At 42.5% G+C, this 21,462-nt stretch overlaps 1 protein-coding gene across 1 annotated transcript in view; it reads left to right on the top strand.

The window, feature by feature from the left end:
• Nucleotides 1-18,512, top strand: part of CMTM4 (CKLF like MARVEL transmembrane domain containing 4) — a 30,106-nt gene extending 11,594 nt beyond the window's left edge. The window contains exons 2-4 of the mRNA XM_066557631.1: nucleotides 7,447-7,623; nucleotides 16,781-16,879; nucleotides 17,734-18,512. Of these exons, the coding sequence (XP_066413728.1) occupies nucleotides 7,447-7,623; nucleotides 16,781-16,879; nucleotides 17,734-17,904 (447 nt within the window). The 3' untranslated portion in view covers nucleotides 17,905-18,512. The remainder of the gene's footprint in view (nucleotides 1-7,446; nucleotides 7,624-16,780; nucleotides 16,880-17,733) is intronic.
• Nucleotides 18,513-21,462: the final 2,950 nt, after the last annotated feature.

Raw genomic sequence — 21,462 nt, 5'->3', positions numbered from 1 at the left:
GTTCATTTCGCTGGGTTGTTCAGGAATTAAGTGATTAATGCAGAATATGAATGGGAAAGTTAAAAATGTGAGAGTGTGTTGGGATTTTGTTAATTATTGTCTTGAAGGACCTGTTGCTTATGAAAATATTTTGATTTGTGCTACACAAGAATTACAGTTTCTGGGGACTGGAGGCACAGGTTCCTGTGGAGAGGAATTGGTGGGAGAAACCATTTATGTTTGGCTTTGTTTAAAGCATGGCTCTCTGTATGGTCTTCAAATGAACCTTCCTGTAGGGTGGGGTTGCTAAAAAACACTTGATGGGCTTTTGTTTATGGGACAGGTGGCACACTACATTCATTTTTGTCTAATCTGGAAGGTTTGTTTGGATCTCATTCAGATTTCAGTGGGGAAATGTCATGTGCCTAAAACAAAAACCTCCTTGCATTGTGCCTTGGCTTCAGTGGTTTGTTTGGTCAACTGCTTGGTGGATAAAACCTAAAATACATCTAAATCAGACTTTTGTGGGGGGCTTCATTGTTTTTGTTTTCTTAGGAAGAACTATATTTGTTTTATCTGTCAAAACCTACTGTGTGTTTAATGGTGCTTGAGCTGGAATTGATTTTGCATTTATCTAGCAGATAAGAATGTTTGTTGTATAAGTGTGTCCAAGCAATAACAAAACTCTGTACTACTGCAGTTAGCAGGAAATAAGTCACCACATCATGTCTGTACTTTTTTTGTTCTAGATTCTATGATTAAGTTCACTTTAAAATTGATGCATTTCTGGTTTAGCCAGTTGAGAATTTCTTCTGTTCACTGTAGTTCAATTCATTTTTTTTAGAATAAGCCTTAGTTTTGATGTCATAAATGCTTTGGAAAAACCATCATTCTGTTGTTGATTTTGAGTGTTGATTACCCTCACTCCTAAATATGACCCTTTCTCCTAAAACACCATCAAAATGTTTCAGGTCTCAACAATATGTTCTGTATTTAGAATTGGTCTTCTGCCTGCATTGAGAAGGGGAAGTCTGCAGTAGCTGAATCTTAGGGTTGTAGAAAACTGCTGGAGGTGGCAAAAGATCAGCTGATTCAGTAAAGATTCCACAAATTTATTGCATTGGAGTTTTGCCACATTGCAGCCAAAAGTGAACTAAGAAATAATGAAAACTTTGCAGCTCTGTGTAAAACACTAGAGGTGCAATGATGATCTGAAACTCATATTTTCTGCTTTTGTATCAACCATCACCAGCAAAACCAGATCAGAGATGAATTGGGAGGCCTGGTTGAATTTCTCTGGGCTGGTTTGATTGTTTGTGCCATTAGAGCACAATTCAGTTTACCCAGGGTGCTGAATCACTGGTGGTGCTTAAGCTTCCCTCTCTGGTGTTTATTTTCTTGCAGGGAAATTTTAATGCTCCTTTGTGATTTAAGGCCCCTTGAAGCCTCTTACCAGAGTTAATAACACTTTTCATGGAGTCTTGAGGATGCAGAGCAGGAGCAGGCGGGAAATCAGTCATTTTTTGCTTAGGGTAAAAGATGGTTTCCTGCTGGAGGAGCAGGACTGTGTTTGAGCCATATGATCCCAAATATTCATATCTGTGCCAGCTGTTTCAGATGTGGGAAATGCATGTGCTTTGCAAGGAATGAGACCCACTTCGTTTCATGCATAAAGTTGGGACTGCTGGGCCAAGGAAATGAGAACAATAAATCTAGATTTTAATTCCAGAAAGTTCAAAGTCTTCAGATACTTTAAGTGGTGTAAAAGCAATATATTCCTCCCTATTTTGTGCATGTGTATTCTGCTGTACCATTAATTTAAACAGTCTGGATGTAAAAATGTCTTGCTAGTGTGACATTCTTACTAAAATTCTGTGGGTATTTTTCAGGCAGAAAAAATGCTGACCATTTTGTGGTTTTTTGGAAATCATGCATAATTATGTCATTTAACCACACAATAAGGCTTTCTGTGGTAGTGTTTTAGATAAACAGGAAAACTCATTTTTTACTTTGTTTTCATTGCAGAACTGTCTTTTTTATTTTAGTGCAAAGTTCTTTGATTATTTTCCTCAAAAATATAGCACAACATATTCTGAGAGGAAAAACACATCTTAGCAACCTCCTGAAAGTTCTTTTCCATGTTGGTACCTGTCACAGCAGGTCTTCTCCATTTTGGGAAGTAGAGTGTTTTATGTCTGATGTCCCTGTGTTGCCAAGAAGGTGATGTAAATATGAGCCATTTACTTAGCCCTGAGGCAGATGATTTCTTCATTAAGGGCCCTTTTCCTTTTGCAGGAAAGTTGAGATGAATTACTGTAATGGTGGAGGCTGCTGTGGCTGACTCCAAGGACATTGGATCTGGGAGCAGAGGCTCTCTCAGGAATTTGTGGCTCTGAATTGTGGCAGCTCCTGGAGCTGCTCTGGGGGCTCAGTGCAGGAATTACCCCAGCAGTAACACTTGCCACTTTATTCAGGGCTAAAAGCACAAAATGGCATCACTGGGGAGCACATCTCCTGTTTAACCCTCTGCTTGGGGCTTTTCCTCCTGCCTGTGAGCTGTGGTGGTGGCACATGGGGGATGCAGGGCAGGGATGCTCTGTCCCAGCACAGGAGCTGCACTGCACACGCTGGCAGAGCCAGACCTTTGCTCAGCTTACCCGAGCACAGCTCATTCCTTCTGAGCCTGCTTTGGTCACCAGATCCTTACGAGAGAAAGGTGCTACTGCAGCTGGCCTGGGATTCCTCTGCATGGACCTGAGCATCCAGAATTAGCAGATGTGTCTGTTATGACAAAGTTGCATTTTAATGCAATATTCCCTGTACTTACTCTAAGAAGAGTGGAAGTAGAAGAGAAACCAAAAGCGACTGCTAAAAAAAGACAAGGGTTAGTAGTAAAAGAGGGCTATACAAATTTTAGGGTGTTGGAGGAATTAGAGTGGAATAGAAAACTCTCCAAGTACTTGGTGCAGAGAAAACCAGATGGAAAGGTTTGTTTTGTCCATCAGAGAAAACTTTCTCTCTTGCCTTGGCCCAAGAAAGCTGTAGCTGTGTTATTTGTGGGGGAGAGCAGTAATTCATGTAAGAGGAGATTTCCACCACATTCAACTTCTCATTTTTCCTTGGTAAACCAGCCTTGAAACTTCTGCTTGTGGAAAAACATGTCAAATCTCATCACCCTAAACTATGAAAAGATGTATGATTTGAAAATGGGGGTTGCCTCCTGTGTTGGACAAATGTCACGGTGTATTTTGTTGGCCAAGACCTGTGCTCTGATACTGTGCTGTTCCCCTGGTTTTCTGGGGTTTTGTAGCTAGCCTTGGAGCTGCAGTTGTGGGAGGCAGAAGCAGGATCCTGGCTTTTGAGTGTTGCAAAGCAAGGACTGAGCTGTAGCACTTGGCGAGTTGGGTTTTTCTCTGCAGCTTCGTGCCTCAGTCACCTGGAGCAGTGCAAACCTGGCTGGAGCGTGGAGGCTCCCCAGGAGGGCTGGAGCTTCTTGATCCTTGCTTCCCCTTCCCAGGAGAGAGGGTGTGGAGCGGGCATGGAAAGGCAAGGCAGCAGTTTGGTCTGGCTGGGAGCTGGGGCTGCAGGCAGGGCCGGGGACTCTCTGTGCCTTACAGCCCTGCCAGCCCGGGCTGTGCCCTGCTAATGCACGGCCTCATTAATTACTTATTTCATCCATTACAAACCACTGTGATAATGAATGTTAGCCCATGGCTGGGGTTTTTTTAATGAACCCTCTCAGTGGATGAGCCCTGGCCTTTGAGAAGCAGCTTTGCTTCATGTGGCAGCATTTGCACAACACTTTTAAGATCTCTGAGTAAGTCATGGGGCTGTGGAATCAACCTTGCATATTTCACTTTCATTTCTTGTATTCTGAGCAGTTTGCTTTTTTATTGAAAACAAGGTTAGATTCCTCTCTGGGTGAGTGGCCAGTGAAAGTGATAGTAAATATGTTTTATTGAAGTTTCATATAACTTGTAACTGCAAGCTGGGAGGTTGCTTCTGGCAAGTTTATAAATGTGTAGGAGGACAAAATTATCCTGATGTTTTAAAGAGAATATATTTTGTATTGAGGATTGAGATTTCTATTGTGATTAGGAAAAAGGAAGTTTCTGTAGGACAGCTTTTCTCTGATGAAGTGATTAATGTGGATTTCATGTTTTGCCATGGCTTTGCTGTGAGGAAGGAGTGGCAGGTGGCAGGAGGGAGTGTCTGCAGCATGGACAGACAGTCTTTGAGAAGGGGAACATATATTCTTAGTGCAAGAAAAATCCTAATGGATCTAGTTGTAATCTATTTGAAGTACCAAAGAGATAGAAATAAGCTGTATGTGTGGGACTATTGTCCTTTTCTTGTCTCCCTCCATCAGACAGGGAAGCAGCTGAGGTTTTCTCCCAGCCTCTCTGATGAATTTATCAGCAGACTTGGGCTGCCACACCCCAGGCCACTGCTGCTGCTGCACGTCCTAAACTGATGGCAAATCTTTACCTGCATTTGAAATGCTGTGGGTTAACTGATGGCACATCTTTACCTGCATTTGAAATGCTGTGGGTTAACTGATGGCACATCTTTACCTGCATTTGAAATGCTGTGGGTTAACTGATGGCACATCTTTACTTGCATTTGAAATGCTTTGGGTTAAGTCAGGCCTAAGTGTACACAGCTAAGGGTTTTTTTCTCATAAGAGTGTGTCACAGGTAAATGTATTTTATAGTTTCTTAAGGGATAAAATGAAATCTAAATGTAGAATTGCTCTGGAGTTTATTAATTCTGGGCTTGGGAATATGTAAATAACACAGGATTATTTGAGTTCATTGCTCCAAGTGCCTCTTCAGCACATAATTCATTTCTAATGCTGTTTGCAGGAAAGCAGCATTTTGGTCTCTTTTGAGCTTTGCAAGCCAAGAAGGGTGTGTTGGCCTTGAAGAAGCAATGCTGCCTGGTGTGGAGAAGAGTCAGTGTAAAAGTTTATCAGCAAAACCAGAATTGGTGCCCTGTACAGCACTTTATGTGCCAGAGATTTTGGCTCCTTCAGCCTAATGTTGGTGGCACAATTCAGAGTTGTTCATGTTTTGAGAAAATGAAGCTAATATTTGGGGCTTGTACTGCAGTATTTCTAGAGAATATTGCAGAACCATTCCTTTTAAAAGAAAACAAAAGATTACAAGTGTCATAATATATTAAAAATAGTGTCAAGAAAAATAGAAACTTTATTATATTGGAGAATCTAGAAGTAGAAATTTTGCTGGCTAACATTTTAGCATTAATGTGTGATGTTGATCCTTCTTGAAAGAGCAAAGATTGGTTTTTAAAGCTTTTTTTAAAATTGCATTCAGTGTCATCTTCAGTTTTGAGGCTTGTGTTCACAGAGAAGATGAACTTCATGACATGCTAATACTTAAAAATGAGGCTGTGTCTGGACAGTAATTTTTTTGGTATGTGTGTCATTGCTGAAATCATAGTTTGATTCTGCTTTGATTATGAATATTCCATTTCACACATGATCTTTCTTTCTGAAGCTATTCAGTGTCAAAGATAAGATCTGAAGTGTTTAATCACTGGGTATCCATTGAGAATTTGTTTGATGTGAATTGGCCTGCTCTGTTAGCTGACAAAAATTAGTGTGGCATCTGCTGTCTTTAATGAACATGTGCTAAGTGAACTGTGAGAGGCTTTCCAACCAAGTGTGAGGTTTTTTATTAAAGTAGTTTGGTTGAGTTTTAATCTGGTTTTAAATTTACATTTTCTGCTGTAGTCTGAAGTATCTGGCAAATGAGCATGAGGGGTATTGTCCTTTTCTTAGAATTACTGCTCGTTAGTGGCAAAAATGCTTTCTTGGTTACTTCTTTCAAAATCCTCTTTATTCATTTTGCAAGTTTGTTGTGGGAGGCAAAGCAAACCAATGGATGAAGCATAAAGAGTGTTGAAGGAAGTGTATCTGCAAAACACTGACATTGGCAAAGAAGGATTTAGCAGAAATTGGTTTTTATTCTGGCTTCTCTCAATCTTCTAAACTTATGTTTGTGCAAAACATTCAGATTGTTGAATATTTGGCTCTGAGGAAAGAATCTCCCTTAGTTCCTCATCCTCAGATTGAAGTGCTTACTGCAGCCTCCATAGAATATTGTGGCACAGCAAGAACAGAATTCTTTCTAAAAAATGTCAGTGGGTGGGTGGGGGTGGTTGTCCTGAAAACCAAAGCAAAACATTCTTAAGGCCTTCCTTGCTTGTCCTGGAAAATGCAGAAACCCCAACAAAACAACAAAAAGCCCCCAAACCATCCATGCAATTCTTCAGGCGTGGTGTGAGAGCTGTGTGCCAGTGGTGTCCCATGGTGATGGTGCTGTGAGAGCTGTGTGCCAGTGGTGTCCCATGGTGGTGCTGTGAGAGCTGTGTGCCAGTCATGTCCCATGGTGGTGCTGTGAGGGCTGTGTGCCAGTCATGTCCCATGGTGGTGCTGTGAGAGCTGTGTGCCAGTCATGTCCCATGGTGGTGCTGTGAGGGCTGTGTGCCAGTCATGTCCCATGGTGGTGGTGCTGTGAGAGCTGTGTGCCAGTCGTGTCCCATGGTGGTGCTGTGAGAGCTGTGTGCCAGTGGTGTCCCATGGTGGTGGCTGCTGTCCCTGCTGGCTGGTACTGGCCTCTGGGGGGGATATATTTTAGTTTTGTCCACTGGGCAGACTTTATTTTCAAGTACAGGAGTGTTAGAGTTTTATTCTAAATGGTGAATTCGACTCTTGTTGAAATCACTTGTTGACTCTTCCAGTACATCCTCTGAATTTAGAGTGACCTATCATTATCCCAGTTCCATGTTTGTGATTGCAGCACCAGGGGATTTTCCTTCATCTCTTAGCTGCTTGTTTTATTGTGCTATAAAGGGATGATAAAATATGTTTTATATGAAATATAGTATACTGATGATGACAAATGTGAAAAAGGCAGGCATTTTTGGAGACTGGTAGAAATCCTGAATCTGTTCTGTTTTGAATTGATTTAGATCTCAATTGGTAGTGAATTTTAAGTAATAATCTTTATTGACATGTCTTTCACAATCACTCAACATTAATACTCTGTAGTTGTGCTTGAGGTTGACAAATGCATTCCATCTTCTAATTTTGGAATAGTGTATCATGAGTAAAAAATGTAATAAAATGTTTGAGGTGCTGTTTGCATGTTAAGCCAGTGGCCTACAAGGGTTTCATGCTTTTTGGGGTGCCCTGGTCATTTTGATGTTAGAGTCCTTGTAAATGTGCTCAAGTGTTCTTTGTTGAAAGGAGCAAATCCAGAAAATCATACATTACTTTGCTTTTGTTTTTGCTCCCTACACAGTGCCCTGTTGTAAACTGAAATCACACATTCCTGAGTGTAAACCGATCATGTTCCCAATGGAAATTTCAGGAATACTTGTGGCTACTTTCAAAATGTGCAAATCTATTTAATTTTTTTCCCCACTTGTTTTTCTTCCCAGCTTTTGGCGCTGACCGCGTTCATCTGCATAGAGACCATCATGGAATGCTCCCCCTGCGAGGGCCTTTATTTCTTTGAGTTTGTCAGCTGCAGTGCTCTGGTGGTCACCGGGGCTCTCCTGCTTTTGTTCAGTCTCAACCTTCACACAAGAATACCCCAGATCAACTGGAATCTTACTGTAAGTCCATTTGAATCCTCACTGTGTTCAAAATAGCTGCAAATCTGGTTTAAGTTTGGTCTTTGGGCTTTGCTTTCTCCTGTTGTTAAGTATTGTGTATGAGTGTTCTTTATGCTGAGTAAAGTATACATTTTACTTACATTTATTTTGAATGCTAACAGCAGAATGAGCTGTGAAATGTGGCAAGATTAAACTACACTAATAGAACTAAAATCGTGTTCTGGTAGATTGTCTTGGGAGGACAAACTTCCTGCTAATGCCAGCAATTAGGCTTTGTGGGTGAAGTGGATAGAAATGCAGCCTGTAGTTATTTAACTTTGACACATGCTGATTTACAGCAGCATGTTGTTCTCTCTTAACCTGGGTTTTTTTATATTAGGACAAATTTGCTACATATATTTTCTTACACAGACTAATACAATCATTGGGCAGTAATGTATAAATTAAGTGCTTTCTGTGAAAATTGGGTGTTTTGTATTGCCTACACATCTAACTATTAAACATTGACTGGCAAAGCTTAACGTGTTCTCAGATATGAGGAGTGTTAGGAAGAGAACTGCTGGTGGTGCACATTCCTTTTGTACATTTCTCTATTTTTGTGCTGTATTCTGAGTTAAACTTTCAGACTGGGTTGCATGAACACAGGTCACAAAATCAACATGTTAAGTCACTCTAGCAAAAGATCTGTCAGCTTCAAGGGCAATATTTATACCAACTTCTTTGGACAGTACAGATCCAATTGTGCCAGTGTTCTGTGTTACAACAGTAATTTTGCAAGTACTGTCAGAGTCCCAGAGGTTTTTAGGCTTCTGTGTGACTTAAAAAAAAAATTAAAAACATAATTTATTAATGTAGCAGTTTGCTTAGTTTCTCAGCCTAAATGACTTGGTTAAATTGAGACTGGAATGTGGAATTAGGTGATCCTTTCTACCCTGGGGCTGCATAGTTAGTTGATGAGCTCCTTCTAGGAGTGCTTGGTAGATAGGTCAGGTGTTGTGTGACTGAACTGTCCAAAAATGATCCCTTTGTGGTGGCAGCAATTGTGCCTGCATAGCACCTGTCAGGAGGTATTTTGGGGAAGGGGGTGGGGTTAAAAATCCAATCAGTTGTGCTTTGGGATTGCTTTGGTTTGTTTTCTAAAGGTATTTCAGTTTTTGAGCAGTGCTCACGCTCTGCAGCCCCTGCCTCAGTGGCACTGGGGCAATGAGAGCAGGTTGGGGATCAGGCAGAGGGCCCTGGAATCCCTGCAGGGCTCCCATGGCCACATCCAGAGGCAGCAGGAATCTGCCATCATCTCCCAAGCTCCTTCTGGTATGGTAGTTGGGTCCTGGAGATGAAATGCTTTCCCCTCCTTGTACCAGAGCTCTCCACAAGTGAGCAGGGAGCTGGTTGAACTGGTGAGGCCATCCTACTTCCTGGTGTTTCTTACAGATTTCAGCAGTCTGATTGGATTTGATTTTTATTGATGATTATTTGATTTTAACAAACAGTTGGGACTGTTCTCTGACAGGAGTGAGAGATTACCTTCAGTATTCAGAGTGTTTGGGACCATTCTGGGATTCCACAGCTGTTTCTGCTCCTGCAAGTACAGAGTGTGAGATCAAAGCTTGCTCATAAAACACCTGTGGGACATTACTTTGGCCAAGTTAGTAAGAAATTTAAGAATGTAGGGTTCTGGCTGACTTTTTTTTCCTTTTGCTTTTTTTGGCATTTTATTTTTTACAATTTAAATGTATGTTCATACATTATTTGCCTCTTTCAATATTTATTACTTCCCTGTGTTTTGATGGTTATTTTTATACTTTTGCAGCCTCTGTATATGACAGAGTTACTACAGGAGTTGCTTTCTGAACAACAGCCCTTCACATTCCCTTAGGAGGAACTCACTCCTGCTTATGTATAAATTCATCAAGATACATGCTTTTAAAAATATATATGACTTTATAATGCATATTTCCCTTATGGAAAGTCTCAAGCATTGCTTTTAGAAGCTGTGTGAGAAGAAGAGGCTGTTGCAGTGCTTGAAGGAATTCAACTGACTTAAATTTAGGAAGAAATCTTTCTTTAAAAAGACCACTTCTTCCTAGGAACCATTGAAAACATTTGCTTTCAAATGATCCTATGTTTTAGAAAGTACCTGGCCATCAACTGCTATTGTACAACACAGGATTGTTTCCTTTAAAAGTTTATTAAAATTAGAATTCTTTCCAATGTGTTGTGGATATTGGCAGATGTCCCTTGTCCCTGGCTGGAATGAAATGTGGATGAGTATGGACTAGGATCTAACAGATATGCAAAGCTGCTAAATTAAAAAAAAATGTATCTTTTTAGCCATTTGGGGAAAAGATATTTGTTTTGATACTAATTAGAGACTTGCCAGTCATTTTCATATTTTCCTGAGGTAAACATGCAAGAAGCATGGAGCTGGTGAGGGCAGAAAAGAGCCTTGTCTGGGTGTGTTGGAGAGAGGCTGGTTTGCTCCAGCAAGATGAAAGAACAGTCCCTTGTCTGTGTTGTGCAGCACTATCAATAATATGCAAAAATGCAAAAGCTGGGGAACCTGTCAGTGGAAATTTCCATTTCCTTTATGCCTCAGAGCTCAAAGGGAGCCCATTCTGCAGGGAGACAGGAGTGGCCCAGGGGAATGGGGAGCACAGCAGCCCCTGCTCCACCAGGAGCTCGGGCATCTTTGCTCTCAGAGGGAGCTAATGAATTCTGCTATGGTTTAGTCTTTGCCTAAATTATCTTTTTCTTTTTTCTAAAAATCATGATTTGCATCTCATGTGATGTACAGGGAGATCTGAGGGTCTGGTATCCAAAGGGTGAGTGTGAGCTGGCAACCTGCAGGAGCAGGAAAGGTGCTGGAGTCCTGGGAAGGGACTGGGATCTTGTCCTGGGATCTGCTCCCAGGGCTGGGCTGGGACTGGGATCCTCTCTCCTGCTCAGGGAAACACCTCAGTGGTGCCAGGGAGCTGGGAACACTGGAATTTGGCCATGTCCCTTGGATGGAAGTTTGTGTGACAAGGGACACCTGTTTATCTGAGTACCAGTGTAAGTCACTGCATGATCAGCCAGTAGAATGACCTGTTTGTCAGTGTGTAGGGAAAAAATCTTCCAAGACATTTTGACCATTGATTTTTTGTTTTAAATGATTTTCTTGAAGCCCTCACTGGAGTTATGGTAGTGTATTCTGGGAGTCCAGTCCTGACTGCAGTTTTTCAGCTCAGAAGTGAGGCCCAGAACTGAGCACAGCACAAAATCAGAGTTCCACTGGACTCAGTCCCAGGGAAGCACCAGGGAGCAAACAGGGACCCAGGTGTGTGTGTTAGAGCACACAGAGCAGCTGGGGAGTTCTGTGCTGCCTGAACACTGATTTCATCATCTCTGCAGAGCTGGTTGGTTTTTATTTTTGCAGCAGTGAAACCTGTGTAGCAAAGCAGCTGACACTTGAAGGACTTGGCAGAGAATTTCATGTGACAAAACTGAATGACAAAACTGTCCTGTGCCAGCCTTGCCTCTGCACAGTGGAATTACAAAGCTATAGCTCAAAGTCCTTCACAGGACAATCTTGATTTTTATCTATATTTTTAATTTATTTTCCCCCCTTCTGTTTTGAAAAAAACCATTTTGCTTTCCTTAGCTGTTGAATGAAAAATTAAGTCAGTCATCCTTGACCTTTATACTTACTGCTCTCAAGATAGCAGTACCTGTTAAGGATAAAAATGAACATTTTATGAGTTTAAAAACAAGTGTAGGAATTAATTTTCTCTCGGCTCTTCATGGACTGTTCTAGTTTGGTGCATGGTGTAAATGTTACTCTGTAATAAATGCAGTCTTGAGTTTTAAATCCGAGAAACATCATATATTTTGGTACTTGTTGCAGATGTGGTCTATTGCTTTGTGTCAGTAACTTTCTGACATTTATATTCATGGACTCTGCTATTGGGGAAGCAGTGCTTATGTGTATCTTGTGTTTACCTAGCTAACTCCAAATATATGAGGGACAAAAGAGATGGCAATTAATGCTCATAGGGTTAATTTGGTTCTTTCTACCTAGCACTTATTTTTGCTTGATGAACCATGTTTCCATTTTTAATTGTAGTGCAAAATACTAAAACAGTGTTTAATAACAGAACAAAATTCTGGGAGTTTGACCAGAGGTGCTTGGTTTAGAGGACTGACTGGTATGTTTGTAACCTTCAACTTGACAGCTTCATATAGAAGGAAGGGAAAATGTTCCCAAGCCTTGCAAATAATGTACTGGTTGGAGGGAAAATTAAGATCATTGTAAAAAAAAAATTAAAACAATAATTAAAAAATATTAATAACCACACTCTCCCTCCCTTTCCCTGACAAACAAACCAGCAAACCTAAACAAAACTAAAAGGAAATGTTACTTTGAGAACTGTCTTCTATGGAAGATAAATCAGGTGTCTGATTCTGACACTGAATTCTGTCACCTTTTGTGGCAAAGTCAGGTTGTTGAAAGGTGCAGGCTTTGCTTCCAGAGTACATTAGTTTAGCCACTTTAATCCCCATCGAGAGGTAAACTTTTGGATTTCAGAAAGCAAATGACAAGAGCAAGCACCAGTTTAAATGTGGTATCTCTGTTTACAGGGGTTTCAGCTGCAGCATGGCACTGGCTGCCTTCTAAAGAGTACCTGGGCACTTGTGCAGGTTGTGTACAGGATAGAAGGGCAGGGCAGGAATTGTGACTGAGTGATTCCTAAGAGCTGGGTGAGGTTGTGGGGAGCTGTGGATAAAGCTGTGTGGGTGCTGCTGGAGCCTCTGAGTGTCAGCGGCAGCCCCTGGTGGTGTCCCAGCCTGAGGGGCTGAGCAGCAGCAGTGTGGGAGATCTCAGCAGGGACCTGGTGGCAGCTGCCAGATCTGTTATCAGAGCTCTCATTGGTAGCACCAGTTCAGCTTTTCCATCCTCTTTAGTCCAGGAGCTGTACCTGCCTGGCCCCTCAAAAGCCAGAGTGTGGGATGGTTACAGAATCACGGGATGGGGCTTCCTGCCTTCCCAGCACAATCAGCAGAATAAAAGCATTGCCCTCTTGTAGCATGAAATATTTTTCTTGGCATAAGCCCATCTTTATCCATGAGTTACAACATCTCCTCTGCCTTGTCCTCCCCTGAGTGGGACAGAGAGCAAATCCATGGCCTTGGATACTCTCAGTTGGACTGACAGGACCACTGGAGACTGAACAGAATCACTTGCAAATAAACTAGCAAGTGACCAGGAGCCATTTGTTCACTTGAATTATTTTGGAAAGGAGAGAGGAAGCAGCAGCAGCCTGCAGTGGGTTTGATTCAGCTCAAAGATTTGATTCTGTTGTGGATGGTAGCTCTGCACAGTATTTTATGGCACAGCATACTGTCTCATGAGGTTGCTGTAATTTCAGCAGAAATTCTTCTACCTCTGTGATGTGGTTTTACTCTGCCTATAAATATAATAGCAAGAACTTCAGCTCCATCACGGACAGATTTGAAGCAGCTCATCTTTTTTCAATTAGTTTATTCTTCCTATTGTCACGATTATTCATTTTCTCTTACGTGGAAAAAACTTGCAGTATTTTAGGGAGTGTCCTCTGCTTCTTCCTGTAGTTTGTTTTCTTTTATTTCTCCTCTTACTTCACCCAAAACTATTGAGGTTTTTTTGCTTTTCTTTCTGCTCTGAGTAGTAGCTCCCATATTTTGGATTAAGGACCTCCATTGCTGTTTGCATCTGTGATGTTACCATTACATGGGTATGTGACAGTGTTACTGCTGCCATTGCTCCTAAAGCTCCAAAGTCTGCTCTGGGGGTATAAAATCATTTTCATTTTAGCTTTTTCAAAACCCAGCCTTATTACATGTATGTGAATCAGTTGTTAATTGCATTAGAAAGATTTGCCCTAAACGGGGGAAATGGAGTTGCAAAGATGAATAAATTGGAGCTTCAAGATAGAATCACTTCTTTAGATTTAAATTGTTGAATTCTCTGTGTAGAATTTGATATTCTTTGTAAAAATTAAACTAGAATAAAATGCCAGTGATGATGACGAGTTGCTGCTGTACTTACACCAAAGTCCATTAGAAAAGGCATCAGCAGTTTAATTTCAGCAGGATTTTACATTTTGCAGCTTGAAAGAAACCTTCAGGTGCATTTGCAGCATGGAGCTGGGTGATCAATGTGTCCTGCTGTGGGCAGGCCTGGCCCTCTACACTGTGCTCCTTTGGGAAGGCCCCAAGGTGACAGATTCTGAACCTCAGAGGTCAGCAGGTTAATGAATGAGTACACCTGACCCCAGAAATCACAGACCATCATGTGCCATCCATGTGGTCTTTAAGTATGGTACTAAGGAAGTACAAAATGTGTGTGTGTCTGTCTGAAAAAGCATAACCTGGATTATATGAAGTGAAAGGGTAGAATATTAAATACATCTTTGGCTGTTGGTTCTGATGGTTAGGTCTCCTACAATTCAAATTAGCTTCATTTTGAATATGACTTCTGCCTTAACTTGGCAGCTGTTGGTTTTGTTTTGCTGTCAGTTTTGTTGGCTTTCTGATGTTAAGCTTTTAAAACAACCAGTGTTTTTAATTGTTTAAACACTGGAGTCTTAGTGTACACAGCTCAATCTTTTTAATATTCAAAGCAGTTTAGGTTCTTTTGATTCATACTGTGAGAAATTTTCTCCTCCTTTCAATAACTTCTGAGGCTCTTCTCTGTATCCTGTCCAATTTTTCAACATTCTTTTAAAACTGTGGGTTCTGGAGCAGGGTGCAGCATTCCAGTGTCCCTGGCAAAGGTAAGATTACCACCTGTCGTGTCCATAAGTCCAAAGAAGTGCAAAAGTGATTTTTGTCCCTATTTTTGGTCATGGCAGCACCTCTTTGAGCTGCCTGCCTACAGTAATTACCAAGTTCTTCTGAGTTATTTCTTCTGGGATTTGTCTCTGTTCTGCAGGTCCTTCCTGTAGATACCAGATGTACTCTGGTAGTAAAATACACAACTTGCCCTTGAGTTGAATCATTTCTGTTTTTTTAATTATCCAGGGGCTGCCCTCTCCTCAGTTTGTAGTTTCCCCATTCTTGGTGACACACATATATTTACATAGGGACTTGGTAAGAGTGCTGAAGCTGGGTCTGTTGCAGACACAGTGAGATTTCCCCTCCAGTGGGAAGAAGGTTCCTGCAGGTGAGAGCCACATCTCGTGTTGGCAACTGCAGGAGCACAGCTGGAGGTGCAAACTCAGAGCTGCAGAGGGGCACGCTTGGAGAAACTGTGTCATGCCATTTGTTTTCTAATTCTGCTATTTATATAAAAGTTTAAATTTCATTTCTGCAAAGAGAAAGTTATATAATTAAAACTGCAATAGCTAGTTAATAGAATTTGGATTTGTTTGATGTCCTAGGTCTCAGGTAGCATCTATCTCAGTGAGCTTGAGCAGGGATAAAAAAAAAATCTCTGTACACAGGCAGGTGAAAAAATGGTAGGAATTTGTAAGACCCACAATTTGCTTTTGTTTCTTTACTATTTGATTAAAGTTTGGGTCTTACTGGGGTCCTGACATCTGGATATGAGTGTGGCCATGAGCCATGGGAACCTCTCTGGTTCCTTGGCAAAGTCCCTGTTGGAGATGAGGCTCAGGCCATGGAGATCCTTGTGCAGTCTGGACACTCAGTGTTGATAACCAGCTGTTGCTGAGTCAGTACCCTCAAAATAGATTTTTATGGGAGTAGCACAGTGCCAGAAGCTTCCATTTCTGCAGTTACTGTCTGCAGCACTCTGTGGTTGTGGCTGGGACAGGAGAAGTTTTGGGGCAGGCTGGACAGCACTGTTGCCTCCAAAGCCCTTGTGCTGTGTCACGGAGCACAGCTGGGGGACTCACACCCACAGGAGTCACTTTAGAGTTATGTCTTAAGTCCTCTGAGCCTGACTTCTCATTGCACTTCACAAGATGCACTTTGGGAAAAAATAAAATAATTATTTAAAAAATGGAAAAAGTGAAGGAGCTGTAACAGGAAGTGAGCCTGCCTTGCTTGTGGGAGAAGAGAGTCAAGTAGAACAAATTGTCCTTAAATTCTACTTGTTGTGATTGCTTTTATATGATGGGAGTTGTCACATTCACTGGGGTTTTGTGGGTTTTTTTTGGTTTTTTTTTCTTTACCTCAAGCCTATAAGTAGCACAGCAACCTTGAATTGAGGGTTTTCTGTCAATCCCTTCTGTCCATGGTAGTATTCACTTCTCACAGATTTGATGTTTGTGCTGAATTGTCCTTTCTTGATCCCTCCACCCTGACCTCCCCTGTTCATTCATGGTAGCTTTGTGGTTTGGGAATGGTGTTCCCAGTTTAGTGGGAGCATGCAGATAGTGCAGAGGCCATACACATCAGATGTGGAAGGGGTCCTGCTAACACACTGAGCACCTTGTCCTGAACGAATGTAGACTTTGTTTCTTCTGTTATTTACACCTTGGAGTATTTTTTCCCTCGAGTCTGATCAGTTAGTCTTGTATTGATGCAATCATTCTTGTGCAAATACCTGGCATTCAGAATTCTTCCTTTGGTTCCAGTGACATGTTCATGACCCTGTTTGAGGTGAGCATCACCATCTGAACACCAGTGACAGGAATTGCTTGGAGCAAAGCAGTTTTCCCTGAGCATGTTGCAGTGTGTATGTTCTAAAATGTCTGCTTGAAATACCAGTTTTATGCAATAAATAGGTAAAAAATCTCTGTTCTTCCCCTGCTGGCAGCTGTTACTCCCAGAAGTGGCACAGGAGATGCAGTTTTGTTCACTGCAGGCCTCAAGGAGGGGTGGGAAGGCTCCTGGCAGGTGTGTGGGCAGGGCAGGGGCTGTGCTGGGGTGTGAGGAGCACATCCCAGGCTGGCTCAGCCCCGCTGGGCAGGTGCAGCAGGGTGAGCCTGTGCTGCCAGCTCTGCCCACTGCCAGCCCCGAGGGGATGTGCCAGGGCTGCAGGGTCCTCTGGTGCCCTGGCACTGCAGCTCCCACTCCTGCTGCTCCTGTGGGACAGCCTCTGCCTTCCCGGACACCTGGGCGGCCAGAGGAACTGGCAGAGGGTTGCTGCACTTGTTGTTCCAGCCTTCTGTGTCATCACTTCTGATAAAGCAAACAATCATCATTTAGTAATGCTACTGAATTTATTTTTTAGGATCTGGTCAACACTGGACTCAGCACTTTCTTCTTTTTCATTGCCTCTGTAGTACTGGCTGCTTTAAACCATAAAACTGGAGCAGAAATTGCTGCTGTGGTAAGAATTTAAACTTGTTTCTATCTGACTCTTACCTTGTATTAAAATTAATTTTACTCATTGATTGAACACACCTGTTGCCTTTGCCATCACAATTTACTTCTACTTTCACAATTTGCTGTGAGATAGTTCTTATTTTAAGAATGTAACATCCTTGGAGCTCAGTCTGAAGGCGTGAGGCAAGAACAGCAGAAAAAAGACTTGCAGAGAACACTTTAGAGTTGAACTTGCCTTTCTCTTTGGTGCCTTCTCTTTGGTGCTCTATGTTGCAAGCCTATGGAAACGATAGAGCCAAAAAGTGAGAAATGGAAGCTGCTTATGCATAATTTGCTTAGTTCTTGCTCAGTACAGATGATTTTTTTGTTCTTTGGAGTGAGTGTAGTAGCACTTCAGGGTTTTAAATCTGCAATGGTCAGTTCAAACAAATTACTTTTGTGTGTGAGTTGGCGACCTCTTATTATTTTCTTGTTTATTTTCTTTTTATCCTGGTTTTTAAAATCACATGAGTTCTGCAGAAGCATAGAGGCTGATGCTCTGGACTTGTCACATTTTGTGTGCAGTCTGAGGAATGAATGAGCTTTTGGATGAAGAGCTGGTTTCTTTACAAGGGGGTTCTTCACCCTGAGCTGCACTGCAGGATTTAATTGTCATGTTGGTAGTCATAGAACTTGTTTTCTGGGATCATTGCTCTTAGCCACTTTTGCAGATTCTCTAGTTCATTGAGAAGAAAAAACATCATTTCCCAGATGATGATTTGTCAGTGCAGATAAGGCGGGAGGCGGAGTTGTGAGGATTTTGCTGTGCAGCTGCTGCCGCTGTTGTTTTCACCGCGCTCCGTGCTCCTTGCTCCGCAGGTGTTTGGCTTCCTGGCCACGGCGGTGTTCGCGGTGAACGCGGCGGTGGCCGTGCAGCGCTGGCGGCTGAGCCGGCGGCAGCAGAGCCGCCAGAGCAGCGATTACATGCGCGCCCGCAGCGAGTCCCGCGAGGTGGTGCCGCGGCCCGAGATCCAGCGCCTGGACGCCTGAGAGCCTCCCCGGTGCCCCTGCAAGGGAAAGCAGCGCCCAGCTCCCTCGTGGAATAAGGGTTTGGCTTTATTTAAGGAGGAAAAGGTGGATCCGAGGGTGGCGAGGATGCCCAGCCCTGCACGTGTGCAGAGATGTGTTGAGCCAGAAGCTGCTGTCATGGAGGCACAAAATGGTGGTGGTTCAAAAGGAAGATCCCCTCAAGGCCTCCACATAGACATGGGCATATATTATATAGCTCCCAGAATATATAATATATGTCTGCTCTGAAGTATGTCATTGCTTTGGATTACCTGCACAGAGTTCCCTTCCCTCTCTGGAGATGCCCTGTTCCTGCAGCTGCGGGAGGAGATGGAGCACCCAGACGTGCCAAGGAGCCAGGGACACTCAGCAATAACTCAGCCAGCGGGGCCTGTCTGTCCCAAACTCTGTCTGTCTGTCCGTCTGTCTGTCTGTCTGTCCTCCTCCTCCCCTGAGCCCTGCAGAGCTGCCTGCCTGCTGCAGAGCCGTGCCAGAGTTCTGCTGGGCGCTGGGGAGGCACCGTGTTGGGACACATTCCAGTTTTCATTCCAAAGTGGGAAAATAAGTATGTTTAGGAGATGGGGTGCAGAAAAGGGCTTAAGGGGCACAGTGGAGAACGAAGGGGTTGTCATCCTACAGACTTACATTCCAGCCATGGCTTTCTTTTTTTTTTTTTCCCCTTTTTTCTTTTTTTTTTTTAAGGTTCAGCATTTCTAGAAGTTTTTGCTAGAACTTGCTTTCCCTCTAAGCCCAGGGTAAGCAAGAACTAGCAAAAATTTATGTGCTTTTAAAGTGTTCCTAAGGTTGCAATGTTGTGATTCATGTAAGGTAAATATTTCTTTCTGGAAGGATGGTTGTTCTAAAATTAAACCTTAATTGGTAGTAGGTGAACCTGATTTTTATTTTAACTGGGTGCTTCTGCAGATTTATTCCCCTTAGGATTCTTTGAAAAATGAATTTAGCTAATTGGAAAATAATATGATTGTATTGATTTGTTTAGAAATAGTTCTACTTAGATGAAGTTTTTTTTAAAATTTTCCTTGTACTTCCAGTGAATGAGTTACATTTTTTCTAGTCAGAACTCAAATTCAGCAGTAATTGGCTAGATAATGTCACAATATTATTAGGAAGATGTCTCTTGATATTTTCCTGTTTCTTTGGTGTTTTCATCTCTTTAGTGCATTATTTGGCATTTGTGTGCCTATGTGAAGACAGCGTGTGTGGGAGGAGATCTCTAGAATTGAACTCCTTTGTGGTGTGAGGAAAATGAAAATCTGTGCAATTAGTGTGATGGTTTGCCATGTGTGACTGGCTTTGTGTGTCCTGCTGGAGCTGCACTGTTCAGGGTGAGTGCAGCACCTGGAGCCTTAAGAACATTGGGCAGTGTGGTGGGTGAGGTATTTAACATGAAAACCAAGTTACACCAAACAGGAGATCAGGAGAAGTGCCTGGGCTTTTATAATACTGGAGGGGGCTGGGATAGTGAAAGTGTGAACCTGATGCTGCAATATTCAAATTGAGCAGCAGAGAATTATTTTGATGAGTGAAGAAAAGGTGACAAAGGTGATGCTTTTCCATTTTCAATGTCTTGACATCTATAGTGCATTTCACCTCAGTGACTGAGAAGATTAAAATTCAGAGTTACTGATGAGGTTAAGGAAAATTTACATTTTCTTAGTGATTGATGGTTTACCAGTTCCTGCAGTAACATTTTATTGTGCTTTGCTGGATGCTATGCCAAAGGGAACACCAGTTAAAAAGATGGAACCAACTCTGGGTGCTGGGTTAGAGCAGGCATTCCACAGAGCAATGGAATCCTCTGTGTCTCACCTGGGTGCATTTCCTGAGCAGCACGTGGCAGTTCCATGGCCAGTGTGGTAAGAAATAACAATTTGTTATTGCCAGAACTGCTGTGGCAGCCCTGCTGCTTGCCAGCACTGCCCAGGACTGGCAGAGTTTGCAATGTCCATTATTAAAAGACTTTTTAAAAGTAGCACAGGCATACCCAGTCAGGAATTTTAAACTGCCATCAAAGCAGTTTGGATAAAGATTGTAAAAAACCCCAAGCAAACCCAAACCAGACAAAACAAAACAAACAGACAAAAAACCCAAAAAAACAAACAAACAAAAAAAAAAAAAAACCCAAAAAAACCCCAAACCACCAAAAAAACCCAAACATCCCATACCAAAATCAAGCCAAACCCACCTACTGAAATACAAAATGGAGTTCTCCAGAAGATCCATGCTGTTAGAGTGGAGCTGCCATCTGCAATCAGGGAACAGGATGGTGTCACCAGGGGGTTGTCAGGAGTTGTCTGTCACTGGCCAGGGCTGAAGGAGCACTCCCAGGTCTCTCCTGTGCTCCCTGAGCTCACTGAGGCTGGGGCAGGGCTCTGGGAGCTCCTGTGCCTCTCTAGGTTTATGAATTTGTACCTTGCAAACCCTGCACCTTTCCTGGCCTAGGAGAGGGGGCCCTGGGGTTTGGCTGTGCAGGGGGGTCCCAGCCCCTGGAGCTGCAGTGGCAGGAGCAGAGTGGGGCAGTCACAGGGGGGGTGAGATTCCTGCTGCTGGCAGTGCCAGTATTCATTACTCACACCATGCCCTGAGCCACAGCTCTCAGGGTGGAATCCAAAAGAGAACAGTAATTTTATAAACACTGTCTGATTCACTTCGTGAAACAAAAGCAAATGTAAATGTGTAATTTCCTTATTTTTGGGACCAAAGATGATTTTAGTATTGTATAGTATATACTTTCTAAAAAATCTGAAGCACTTCTTGCTCTGCAGAGACATTATTTACTATTTGGATTATATAGAAGGGAAATAAAGTAGCTGTGAGAGACAATTACATTTGAAATATTAAGATCATTTGATGTATCCATGGCTCATTTCCCCTGAGTTAATTTTACACAGTGTTTTGGAGAGGTACTTCTTAAAGACTTGTTACCTAAACTGCAGTCACACAAAAAAACTCTTAAGGAAGAGAAGAGGGTAGAAAGCTTAATTTTTTTTTAAACTTGCTTAGAGAATTGACATTAAATTGCTTCTCTTAGCCAGTTAGTCTTGCTTGTAATTGCTAGCACACAGGGATAATTTCTTTTTGTCCTTAAGGGTGCTGTTTAGCTCCATAAAGGGACTCAAACCCCACTGTAAATAGAACTAAATGAAAGCAAACAGTTGAGGTTGGTAGGAACAGGATGCTTGAAACAGGAAGGGTTTGGATGAGTGCCCTTTGGTCAGAGAGAGCCCTCAGACCTGGTGTCTGGGTGTATTTCTGGGTGTAGCCCTGACTGAATCCTGCCCCTGTGCACAGACATCCCAGTGTTTGTTACACAGTGAGCTCTGCCTGGAGCAGCAGCCTGGAGCTGTTGCTCAGTGCTGGAGGAGCCTCTTGAGCTGTGCAAACAGCCCCAGCAGGAGCTCCTGGAGCCACAGAGGAACTCACTCACGTGTCTGAGTAAAGCCAAGTCCTTCTTCCTTTCCCCCTTTTCCTTTCATTTGGAATATTCGTGCCTCACGGATCAAGTGCTTTAATATTTAA

This window comes from Molothrus aeneus, chromosome 11 (genome assembly GCF_037042795.1).
Source record: "Molothrus aeneus isolate 106 chromosome 11, BPBGC_Maene_1.0, whole genome shotgun sequence".
Classification (NCBI taxonomy): Eukaryota; Metazoa; Chordata; class Aves; order Passeriformes; family Icteridae; genus Molothrus; species Molothrus aeneus.
The sequence above is the reverse complement of the archived record's forward strand: the minus strand, read 5'-3'. Positions and strand labels throughout refer to the sequence as shown.